Source organism: Bos javanicus, chromosome 9 (genome assembly GCF_032452875.1).
Source record: "Bos javanicus breed banteng chromosome 9, ARS-OSU_banteng_1.0, whole genome shotgun sequence".
In the NCBI taxonomy this organism is placed as follows: domain Eukaryota; kingdom Metazoa; phylum Chordata; class Mammalia; order Artiodactyla; family Bovidae; genus Bos; species Bos javanicus.
The window spans coordinates 45,165,392-45,177,674 of record NC_083876.1 but is presented as its reverse complement, the minus strand read 5'-3'; the positions used below and the strand labels follow the sequence as shown (position 1 = coordinate 45,177,674).

At 37.9% G+C, this 12,283-nt stretch overlaps 1 protein-coding gene across 7 annotated transcripts in view; it reads right to left on the bottom strand.

Annotated features, from left to right (window-relative positions):
* Positions 1–11,221, bottom strand: part of HACE1 (HECT domain and ankyrin repeat containing E3 ubiquitin protein ligase 1) — a 118,384-nt gene extending 107,163 nt beyond the window's left edge. For 3 of the 7 annotated variants that reach the window (XM_061427720.1, XM_061427726.1, XM_061427725.1), the window contains exons 1-4: positions 10,893–11,217; positions 4,003–4,057; positions 2,880–2,969; positions 1,935–2,039 (exon numbers count right to left, since the gene is read on the bottom strand). In XM_061427720.1, coding sequence (XP_061283704.1) covers positions 1,935–2,039; positions 2,880–2,969; positions 4,003–4,057; positions 10,893–10,968 — 326 coding nt within the window. In that variant the 5' untranslated portion in view covers positions 10,969–11,217. Of the gene's footprint in view, positions 1–1,934; positions 2,040–2,879; positions 2,970–3,160; positions 3,308–4,002; positions 4,058–10,892 lie in introns of those variants that run through there. The other 4 variants (XM_061427722.1, XM_061427724.1, XM_061427723.1 and 1 more) reach the window with 4 other exon arrangements.
* Between the last annotated feature and the right edge of the window lie 1,062 nt (positions 11,222–12,283).

Genomic DNA, 12,283 nt, shown 5'->3' with positions numbered 1-12,283 from the left:
AGTGAAAAAATGTTTCAAATCTGACCAATATGCAACCTAAAGATAACACAATAATTTTTAAGTCTTCTCTTTTAAAATTCTCATATAATCATGAGCAATGCTGGATCTTTTGTACAGGAAGCAACAACTTTCCTGGCTGGATACTGCAACAATTATAAGTTTATGGTAACCCAAAGGACAGAGGGACCAGTCATCCAAGTGCTCTGAGGCAACCTAAGAGGTCTTCCACTAGAAAGGAAGGCAATTTAGTACTAACGTACACAGCACTGATGGCTGAAGATAAAAACTCTAAAGCTGGCCAAGAGAAATAGTCTACCTTTCTGACAATAACAGATGAGGGAACAAAACAAAAAAATCCCACAAATCAGATGGACCAGCCAAAGGGGCAGAATTCACCTATAACTGCTGCTTCAGTCTAGACAAATTTGAACTTGTAGAGAATCACACCAAAAAACATTTTCTGAAACCATCAAAAGCTACAGGAACAAGTAGCTTTAAGCTGAACAAGCTGTCCCTAAGCTGTATAAGGCACCCATTTAGTAAATAAAAAACAAAATAGTTATGTACTGAATATCAAAATAATCTTTATAGGAATGAAATGCATCCAAGTTAGATGCTATGTAAGGGTTCTGGACTCTTCTTATTCCTTTTCTCTTGACTGATTTGCCATATGAATTATGAAATAATATGTCATATGTTTTCATCTTTAAAATGTAATGGTCTCCAAATTGAATGTCTTACCAAAAAAAAAAAAAAAAAGATAAGTATTTGAGGTGATGGATGAGAGACATCCCTTCACAATGTATAGATAAAATCATGATGTACAGTATAACTATATTTATAATTTTACTTGCCAATATACTTCAACAAAGCCTGGGGGAGCGGGGGAAGCAATGGTCTCCTAAATGACAAAGTCCCCTACTACAGCAGGAGTAGGCGTTTTATCCCTGCTGTGCACCAACCTGTCCTTCCATTTACAGTTGTTGAGACAATTTTTTATATGTAACTTCTAAAAAGAGCTTTGTCACTAACCTACCAATACATGGGATAATGGATCTAAACCTGACAGGGTAAAAGACTATGCCTCTCCCATGTCCAACCTAGATATCACTATCATTCTTATTTTACTGGTTCTACTTTAACCCTTATCTGAAAAAATTTGGTCTCACATTGATGAAGTTGACAATTTTAGCCCCATATCTATCTCACTTAGGCAGCCACCTTAACTATGCAGAATTTCAGTTCAAAACAGGCAACAAAAATACTTTCCAGAGTAATCAAAAGAATAAACACATAGAAATATTTTTCAAAGAGAAGTTTTCTTAAAGTTCCTCAAGCCCTGAATCAAAAACTACTTATTTTAATTATAAACATAATTCCAACCATTTTGGTCTGGTTTCTCAGTCCAAGAGAACTTTAAGAAGTGAAAAATATTGTAGAGGCAGATACAGATGTGACTGTGAAATTCTCAACAAAAAAGGAGAAATCCATAAAAAGTTCAATAGGGTTTAAAATAGCACACAATGAGTTAGTACACTCATTCACAAATAATTATAAACTAAGTAAAATATATTTACTCTGTCTTTAATTGCATTAATAAAATTAACCAAAGAATTTGGAAAATAAGTCATGGAGTTAGACGTGGCAAAAGACTAGCAGGAAAAAGGACACTGAAACAAAGAGGTGAAAATTATGCTTTTCAAAAAATGTCATTATAAGTAAACTCAGACAAACATATATTTAAGAAGAAAAATATTAGTGAACTACTTAATAAATTATTGATATTATTATAGTTATTTAAAAGGATAACATAATAATCCAAGACCCTCTTTCCAAGGCAAATATTGAGGGGAAAAAAGTACCAAATGAAGGCAGGGTGCTTTCCTATTCATAACTGATAATCCAACTTAAGCTACTCAAGAAAAAATATTTACCCATTTCTAGCTGCCAAATGAAGAGGTGTACAGCCCGAAATATCTTGATAGTTAGGATTTGCTCCTTTCTTTAAAAGCAGAACCAAGCATTCCACTGATCCACAACTAAAACAATATTAAAAACAGTTCAGATGCATTTAACATACGGCCACAGTTGACAAAGCTTAATTAAAAAATGAAAAACTCTATTACACACATTATTTAAAAAAAATAAAATAAAATAAACACATTATTTAGGGGGTCCATATTGACCAATTTAACTCCTATCACAAAGAGTAAATAACCTCTATTTTCAAGATGGCACATTCTACTACAAAATCTACGAAGTATTTGAGAAATTCATATGAAACAAAATTTGGCTTTAGCACATAAAAGAAAACATGTAATACTCTGAACTTTTGGCCTTCCAGAAGCCAAATTTATATTGAAAAATCAATTTTATTTAGGGAGAGTTAGCACTACCTAAATCTTAAAAGGTGATATCAATAAACTGATTAGTTACACACTGGAACATTATGAATAAAAATCATTCTCACACCTAAGAAAAAAGTATAAAGCCAACAGCTTCACATTCAATTAGCATATAGAATCTTACATTGGTGGTATAAAAGTAAAATTTTGATTAATGTACCCTCTTAAGTATATCCAGGAAAAGATAAACCCCATACCTAACCTCCTCTAATCTGATCTAGGACAAACAAAAACATAAGATATGACTTGAGTCCAATCCCAAAATTAAAAAACTATCTAGAGAAATGATGCAAGCGTGGCACACTATGGCCTCAATAAGACCTCAATAGGAACCTATTGAGGAATAAGGCCTCAATAAGAACCACTCAGCTACCTGTTCTCATCTCTCTCCATAACTACTATGGAATCACATTGCTTCAAAGCTTACTGATCATCACTTTAGACCAGAGCTTAATCCAAAATATTTAGTCTTACTTTGCTGCAATGTGAAGCAAGCTTCTTTTCACACGTCCAAATGCATAATTGACATCAAATTTTGAATTTGATAGTAGTTCAGAAACAGACCTATGCAAAAAGAAGAATGTTTAAAAAAAAAAGTTTTTAAAAACATAATAACTCAAGTTAATAGCTCTTTAGTGTTACCCTTATCAATTACTCAAAAGGTTTTGTCTCACATCAGCCAAAAAACAAGGCACTACTCTCTACGCAGAGCACAGCAGCCAGTGCAGCATCATCCAAAATTCAACTGCCCTCACCTATAAACTGGTGCTGAAGGGTTCCTCATCTGCCGCTCTGACTATGTCACCTGCTCTGAGGACACCTAAGTTGGCTTCAGCTCCCACTAGATTCTTGAGAAAAAGACAGTAGGGCTGGCTGCTCCCTTTGCACAAAGTTGAGCCTATCTGTATTAATTTTGGCCAAATAAGAAAAATCAGACAAACATATTTTAATTATATCAGACAGGAATTTCAAAGCAAAAAAAAAATCATCTATATTTTAAACTTGTTTCAAAATACAGTGTCTCTTTCTCCTCATACCAAACTACCTAATGGCTAACCATAGCAGAGTTGTCTGTTACAAGTTACACCTCATCACACAGCCAAACAACTGTATCTCACACAAGCCCTATAAGAGAAAAGTGTCAATGCTATATTAATAAAAAGAATATTTAAAGAAAAGAACTTCAAAATAGTAGAATATTAAGGAATAAGTTGTCCATCAGGCCTAACTTTCTGCTACAAAGGTCAGTAGTAACCTCTAATAGAAACCATATTTTTTTCACTGTAAGTAATCAAGCAAGTTATTTTAATTTCTGACTATTCATTTAGAAAATCTCTTCACAACACTGTAAATCAACTATACTTCAAAAAATATGTAAATTTTTTAAAAAATTAAAGAAAATCTCTAACCATAGATTATTATAGTTGATAAAGAACTTGGAAAATCCTGTTTCTTATTTCACAGACAGAAAATTATAACAGAGTTAAATAACTTGCCCCAGGTCATTATGTCCAAACTCTGTGTCCATGTTTATATACACAACATCTAGGTAAATTCATATTCTTAAAATATATAAATTTCTGAAATATGCACTCACCTGTGTTGATCAGCCATAACCATTGGCATTAATGTATAAACAGCAGTTTCATTATCTAAGTATTAAAAAAAAAAAACAGGAAAAGGAATTAATTTATCTCCTGTTTTTTCCAAAGGGTGAAACTTAACGACTATTTTAAAGTTTTCTTAACTTTAAATAAAACCCTAGGAGAAGAGGTGGAAGATAATTATAAACAGTGCCAAACATCAGAAGTATTACACATACTATTTGCAAAAATGTAGAATGTTTCATCATACCTACTAGTATTTTGGAGGAATCTTAAGTATATATGAATATCAAAGATATACATGCTAAATTTAAAACATTAAATATGCATAATGGTTGCTTCATGTCAATACTGTAACAAAAGAAATTCTTAGAAGTTTTTATAAAACAGCATTAAAGTCTTACTTTTACTAAATTTACGTTTTCATTTTTTATAGAATTCACAGAAATGATTCAAAAGAAGTTAAAAGTCAGTAATACCTATGATCTCATGTGATACTTATGTAAATTTCAGCCAGTGTTTGCATTTACTTTTATATATTACTAGTGGTCATTCCTCAATTCAATGCATTTTAGAGCTTCATGTTTTTTAATAAGTTATTTAAAATGAATACCCTAATACATCCCATTGGAGAAGGCAATGGCACCCCACTCCACTACTCCTGCTTGGAAAATCCCAAGGACGGAGGAGCCTGGTAGGCTGCAGTCCATGGGGTCGCTAACAGTCGGACACGACTGAGCGACTTCACTTTCACTTTTCACTTTCATGCATTGGAGAAGGAAATAGCAACCCACTCCAGTGTTCTTGTCTGGAGAATCCCAGGGACAGGGGAGCCTGGTGGGCTTCCGTCTCTGGGGTCGCACAGGGTTGGACACGACTGAAGCGACTTAGCAGCAGCAGCAATACATCCCATTTAGTCCTTAAAAAGTTAATAGTGGTGCTAAAATTAATGAGTTAAAGTTTGAGAAAAAGAGTATTTGCATATCAAAACATCTCCCCCAAATACTAACTACAAAGGAAAAATAGTGAATTTACAGTGGAGAACACAGCAGATGTCACCTTAATCAACTCAAAAAGGGTAACATCACCAGAAATAATACATATCGATATTTCACAGCGCTTGAGTTTCCACCGAGAAAAGCATACCACTTTCACAGTATTATTGCCAAAAATCTTTAATTTACTCATGGGAAAAATTAGACAAATCCAAATTAAGGAGAATTCCACAAAATACGTGATTAGTCCTCTTAAAAAAGTCTCAAGACCATGAAAGACGAGGAAAAATTAGAATTATCACAGTTCAAGGGAGGCTAAGGAAACATGACAACTAAATGCAATGTCGTATCCCAGACTGGATCCCAAAATAGAAAAAAGGTATTAGCAGGAAAACTCCTGACATTCTAATAAACGTCTGTAATGTCTCTAATAAATGTCTTAAATGCTAATAGCAATACACCAATATTAACTCCTTAGTTTTGATACTTGTACTTTGGTTGTATAAGATGTGGACATGAGGGGAAACTGGCTGAAGGATATACAAGAACTGAGTAGTATTTATGCAACTTTTCTTTAAGTCTAAAATTACTTAAAAATGGAAAGTTAAAAAAAAAAGGAGAAGGAAAAGTTACTAAAAGATTCCTAAGAGATGAGTCAACCAAATGTAATTAAGCTGTGGACTATGACTGGATGCTGACTCAAACAAACCAACTGTAAGATAGTATTTTTGAGAGGAGAAAACTGAATATGATGAACTAGGTATCTGATGAGAATTAAAAATTACTGTTGTGTTGGCTCTAATAATGGTATTGTGATTATGCTTGAAAAAATATTTAGAAATATATCTTGAAGTATTTATAGAACAGAACTAACCATTTCTGCACATTTTTATTCATTATTTTAACTATTTTTGAGTATGGACTTGAATAAGAATTTGGTCCCAGGAAACTTCACAAGTCCAGTGTGCAAATGCAACAGTTCTTTCACTATAAAAATAAAGTTAATAACCAAGGAATCCTATTAATAACTAACAGCCAACATGTTTTAAACCATTATCTTTAAGGTACTGTTCTAAACACTTCACATGCAAATACATCATCTCTTTTATCCTCACGGGCACCTTATGAAGTAGGTACCAGTATTATCCCCATTTTGCAAATTAGAAAATTGAAGCACTAGTTAAGCAATAAGTATGTGACGGTGGCATTAAGTGGCTAAACTGGAATTCAAAGCTGGCTGATTCCAAAGCCCCCATTATAAAAATTTTACAGTGCACACAGTATACGCTACATGTAAATAACCAAAAGGTCTACAATACACTACCTATTCTCAACATGTACAACACAGTCTGTTTCATTCTCTTCTATTTCGATTTTTTCAAAATGTTATCTGCAGTCACTAAATCATTTTCATTACCTATCAGGGAATCACCAACAGGAGTTGAAAAAACACTGGACTAAGCCTCCCTCAGCATGGCAATGCTCTTTCTCTCTTATAAAACACTTGCCCCCCAAAATCAAGACAATTTCAATTAAGCCACTCCATAATAAAGTCATAAACAGGAAATACCGTTATTTGTGAATTTAAACTTATATAACAAGATAGTACACAATTTTAAGTGAACATCATAAGTCCACATGGGTTTATTTACAGTGTTTATTTAGATAAAATTTATAGATAGATCTTATTTTTAAGTCAAAAAAATATAGCTTACATACACTAAAAGGTATGAAGACACAAATATAACCACAACTCTGATGCTAGGAGGAGACTCTCCAGCAAATACTAAGAAAATACTGAATAAAATTTGCTGTCAGGTGCTTCCTTCTCCACACTCATGAAGAAATCTTGAGAATTAGATATGTAATGAAAGTTCAGAGTGATAAGATTAAACTTTCTCTCACTTAAGAGTGGTAAGACTAAACTTTTTCTCACTTTATTAGATACATTGGCCATTTTTATTAATAGTTTCGGAAAATTGTTTAAAGGAAAACCTCAAAGACCAGAAAGCTCAGATTCACTATGCTATATTCAATTTCTCCTCAAACCATAAAATGGAGGAGGATTTTTTTAATTGGTAATTGCACTCATCTCACACACTAGTAAAGTAATGCTCAAAATTCTCCAAGCCAGGCTTCAGCAATATGTGAACCGTGAACTTCCAGATGTTCAAGCTGGTTTTAGAGAAGGCAGAGGAACGAGAGATCAAACTGCCAACATCCGCTGGACGATGGAAAAAGCAAGAGTTCCAGACAAACATCTATTTCTGCTTTCTTGACTATGCCAAAGCCTTTGACTGTGTGGATCACAATAAACTGTGGAAAATTCTTCAAGAGATGGGAATACCAGACCACCTGACCTGCCTCTTGAGAAACCCATATGCAGGTCAGGAAGCAAGTTAGAACTGGACATGGAACAACAGACTGGTTCCAAATAGGAAAAGGAGTACGTCAAGGCTGCATATTGTCACCCTGCTTATTTAACTTATATACAGAGTACATCATGAAAAACGCTGGGCTGGAAGAAGCACAAGCTGGAATTAAGATTGCTGGGAGAAATATCAATAACCTCAGATATGCAGATGACACCACCCTTAAGGCAGAAAGTGAAGAGGAACTAAAAAGCCTCTTGATGAAAGTGAAAGAGGCGAGTGAAAAAATTGGCTGGAAGCTCAACATTCAGAAAACGAAGATCATGGCATCTGGTCCCATCACTTCATGGGAAATAGATGGGGAAACAGTGGAAATAGTGTCAGACTTTATTTTTGGGGGCTCCAAAATCACTGCAGATGGTGATTGCAGCCATGAAATCAGAAGACGCTTACTCCTTGGAAGGAAAGTTATGACCAACCTAGATAGCATATTCAAAAGCAGAGACATTACTTTGCCAACAAAGGTCTGCTAGTCAAGGCTATGGTTTTTCCAGTGGTCATGTATGGATGTGAGAGTTGGACTGTGAAGAAAGCTGAGTGCCGAAAAATTGATGCTTTTGAACTGTGGTGTTGGAGAAGACTCTTGAGAGTCCCTTGGACTGCAAGGAGATCCAACCAGTCCATTCTGAAGGAGATCAGCCCTGGGATTTCTTTGAAAGGAATGATGCTAAAACTGAAACTCCAGTACTTTGGCCACCTCATGCAAAGAGCTGACTCACTGGAAAAGACTCTGATGCTGGGAGGGATTGGGGGCAGGAGGAGAAGGGGAGAGTATGAGACGGTTGGATGGCATCACTGACTCGATGGACATGGGTTTGAGTGAACTCCGGGAGTTGGTGATGGACAGGGAGGCCTGGCGTGCTGCAATTCATGGGGTCACAAGGAGTCAGACACAACTGAGCGACTGAACTGAACTGAACTGAATTATCCTAATCATCATTCAAGCATATATTCCAATGGGCTCAAGTTCTATTCTTTTATTAAACAAATTACATTCAATGTAAATGCAGTTTAAGATTTTTTTCCCCACATAAACAAACAATATAAGCCAACTTTTTAAAGTGCACTGAGAATCTATACCCCTAAAATCATTGTTTTCCCTTACTTCCTATCTCACAAGATTCCTGTTAGTCCTAATAATCAGCACTCCATTATTTAGTGGGAATACTCAGGTTTTCATCATCTCAAGGGAACATAAATATGTCCGCCCAGTATCCAATTCAGTAAATATCTGCAGTTTAATCCTATGTAACAAAGTTAACTTTAGAGTGAAGTCTGATTAAAAACGCCAACCTTAATAATTTATTCCAATCAAATGATTAATAACCGAATTCTAACAAAGCAAGGTAAATATTTGATTATTTCCTAAATTTAACTAGAATTTAGTCTCAGAAATTCTGTTCAGCCCTTAAAACGTAAGCAATACAATCTGGATTTTTGTAACTGGAATGTAACACACACACACACACACACACACACATGCACGTACGCATGCGAGAGCGTACTTGAAAGAGCCAATTTCAAAGAATTCAAAAAGAGTCATCAGAATTTGGGGATAAATTAAAACAAGATGAGGAAACTCATTATAATCAAAGAAAAATGTAAGCAACTTGCAGAAAAGTTTTATTTTTCATTACTCTAGTGTCCAGGGACTCTCAGACTGTCAGTGGAACTTTCTGTTCCAGAGAGTAACTTGAGAGGCTGATACTTAGTCTTTAAACTTGATATAATTAGATCTATATTCTTCTATGTAATAATCCTAAGGAAATAATTATAAAGGCAGACTAAGATTTAAAAATCAAAGATGTTCCTCATAAAATCTATCATAAAAAATTAGATTCAATGTTTGTTACATATTATCATATGAAAGCCTGAAAAATCATTAAGCATGTTTAAAGATATAAAAAGCGTTGTGCTTTCCAAAAGCAGAACAAAAGACTATATGCAGTATGATCTTAATTTGGTAGAGAAAGAAATAATAATAGAAAGAACTCAAGAAAATACTAGGCATTGTTTATTACTGGGTAAGAAATAATACATTTTTTTTTCTTTCAAGATTTTCTACAATGAAAACATACTACCTTTAAAATCAGGAAATATTATCCAAGTATTCTAAGTCACATTTATGTTAAAAATAATAACAATAATGGAGATTTAAGCTGAGCAATACAAATTGCTCTGTCAATGAAACTACACACGCAGCAGCAGACACCAGAAAATCTGTGAGAAATGAGTAAGCACTTAAAAAATGTACTCAAAGTGGAAACGAAACAGAGAAAGAGTAAGCTGAAGCCAAAAGTCTTGTTCCTAACATCAGGATTATTTTCAGTCTGTTACATTATACTAGCAAAGTACCAAGTACAAACGTACTTTTCAGAAACCGTCAACTCAAATTATGCTGTTCTCAATCATAGGTGGAAACAAGGGAAAATCTTTTCAGAAAAATCATCCCTAGGTTCCCAGTCCACATTTCTCTGATGACTCTGTGCCAAGGTCTCCTTCCCTAACTTAAAAATCACTGCTCCAGCAGCAATTCAAAGAAAGTTTCCGGGCGGGGGCGGGGGCGGGGGCGGGGGCGGATATAAACTAATACAATGCATTAAAAAGAAAAACAAATCACCAGCCATAACTGCACCCTTTCTCTCAGTTGCGCATACACAATCAAAAGCCTCTAAGAGGCAGCACGGCTCTCACCCACTACCACTAAACCATTCATGAGGTTGCAAACAAAACGGCTTTCTCACCTCTTTTACTACTTGTGTGTTACCTATCCTGAAGGAACTCTTACACACTTAACTAAAAATTATACTAAACTACAAGGATCATGCCTTACTCCTTTGTAGAAGCACCATAGCCCCAAACTGTCTCAAGTGGATATGCATATTAAAGTGTATACATGTAAACAAACAAGCACTTCAAGTACACGTTTGACATTTGATCTCCTTTTATTTATCTGCTTATTGTAAAAATAAAATGGCGCTCTACATGTTGAAAAAGAAAAGACCGCTTAATTACCCTCAGCAGCTTAAAGAAAACGATACTACTTGGGTTGGGGCGGGGGGGATCTCTCTACCCAACCCCCCCCCCCCCTCCCCAGCATTTCCAGGCAGCAAATGGAATAAGCCCAACAACTATGCTGTCTTCTGAATCCGGGTCTCCGCCATCCGGGGTGATATTTCTGCTCCTTCTCCGAAACCCCTAACCGACAGTCCGGAGAAACTTCCTTCAAGTCCTGCTTCTTCCAGCTGCGGGACACCCACGGCCCGGGCCCCTCCCACAAACTCCACCTGCCCGGGGCGGGAGTGCTGGCCGAGAGGTGGCCAGGGGTCCCAGACCGGCCCCTCCCTGCCAAGGAAAGTCAATGTGGGCGTTTGTTCTGCTTGCAGTTAGTCTCCCCCACCCCCCGCAGCTCCCCGAGCCCAGCCCCCGGCGGCCCCAGCCCCGCGGCCGGCTCACCATCGGGCAGCTCCACGGTGCGCGCGCGGCGCAGCGAGCGCGTCAGGCGATTGAGCTGCTCCATCGCTCTCTCCATCCTCGGCGCGCCCTCCGCGCTCCCCCAGCCCGCCCGCGGCCTCCGCGCTCGGAGCCCTACATCCCGCCCCGCGCCCGTCCCGCGGGCGGTGATGCCGGCTCGCCCGGACTAACTCCCGGGGCTGCGGGGAAAGCTCGGGCCGCGTCCTCCGTCCGGGGGCTGACGGTCCGACGACTGAGGAGACACCCGCCGACGAAGACTGCGCTGTCGCCCTTCCTGCGGCCGCCGCCCCCGCTTCCCTCTCGGACTCGCACAGCCTTCTGGGAGCAGTAGTTTGGAGCCGCGCGCGCCCGGGGCGGAGCCACGCTCGGTGCGCCAGTGGCTACACGCCTCCATCACGCAGACGCCGGGGTAGAGCGGTGTGTGCGGGAACCAATGCGCAATCTGGGCGTACCCGCAAGTTCATGGGGAAAATAACAGGGTGTTCCCACGCCCTCTTTTCCTGCTCCACAAAGTTTTACGCGAGTAGCTCCCTTCAACTCCATCGGATTATATAGCTGATTGGGGATTTGCACAATTGTTCTTAACAACAAAAAAATCCATCTTCAATCATGCCAGTATTCGTACGTTTTCCAGATACTTGAACTTTGTTAGATTTTCATATGTCAGATTTAAACAATCATAAAGTCAAACAATGCAAACGCAGAATATACATTTTCCTTCGTTCAGTTCAGTCGCTCAGTCGTTTCGACCCTTTGCGACCCCATGGACAACAGCAGCCAGGCTTTCCTGTCCATCACCAACTCCCTGAGCTTGCTCAAACTCATGTCCATCGAGTTGGTGATGCCATCCAACCATCTCATCCTCTGTCATCCCCTTCTCCTCCTCCTGCCTTCAACCTTTCCCAGCATCAGGGTCTTTTCAAATGAGTCAGTTCTTCCTATCAGCTGGCCAAAGTATTGGAGCTTCAACATCACTGCTTCAAATGAATATTCGGGACTGATTTTCTTTAGGATGGACTGATTGTATCTCCTTGCAGTCCAAGGGACTCTAAAGAGTCTTATCCAACACCACAGTTCAAAAGCATAAATTCTTTGGCGCTCAGCTTTCTTTATAGTCCAACTCTCAAATCCATACATGACTACTAGAAAAACTATAGCTTTGACTAGACGGACCTATGTTGGCAAAGTAATGTTTCTGCTTTTTAATATTCTGTCTAGGTTGGTCATAGCTTTTCTTCCAAGGACTAAGCATCTTTTAATTTCATGGCTGCAGGCACCATCTGCAGTGATTTTGGAGTCCAAAAAATTAAAGTCTCTCACTGTTTCCATTGTTTCCCCATCTATTTGACATGAAGGATGGGACCAGATGCCAT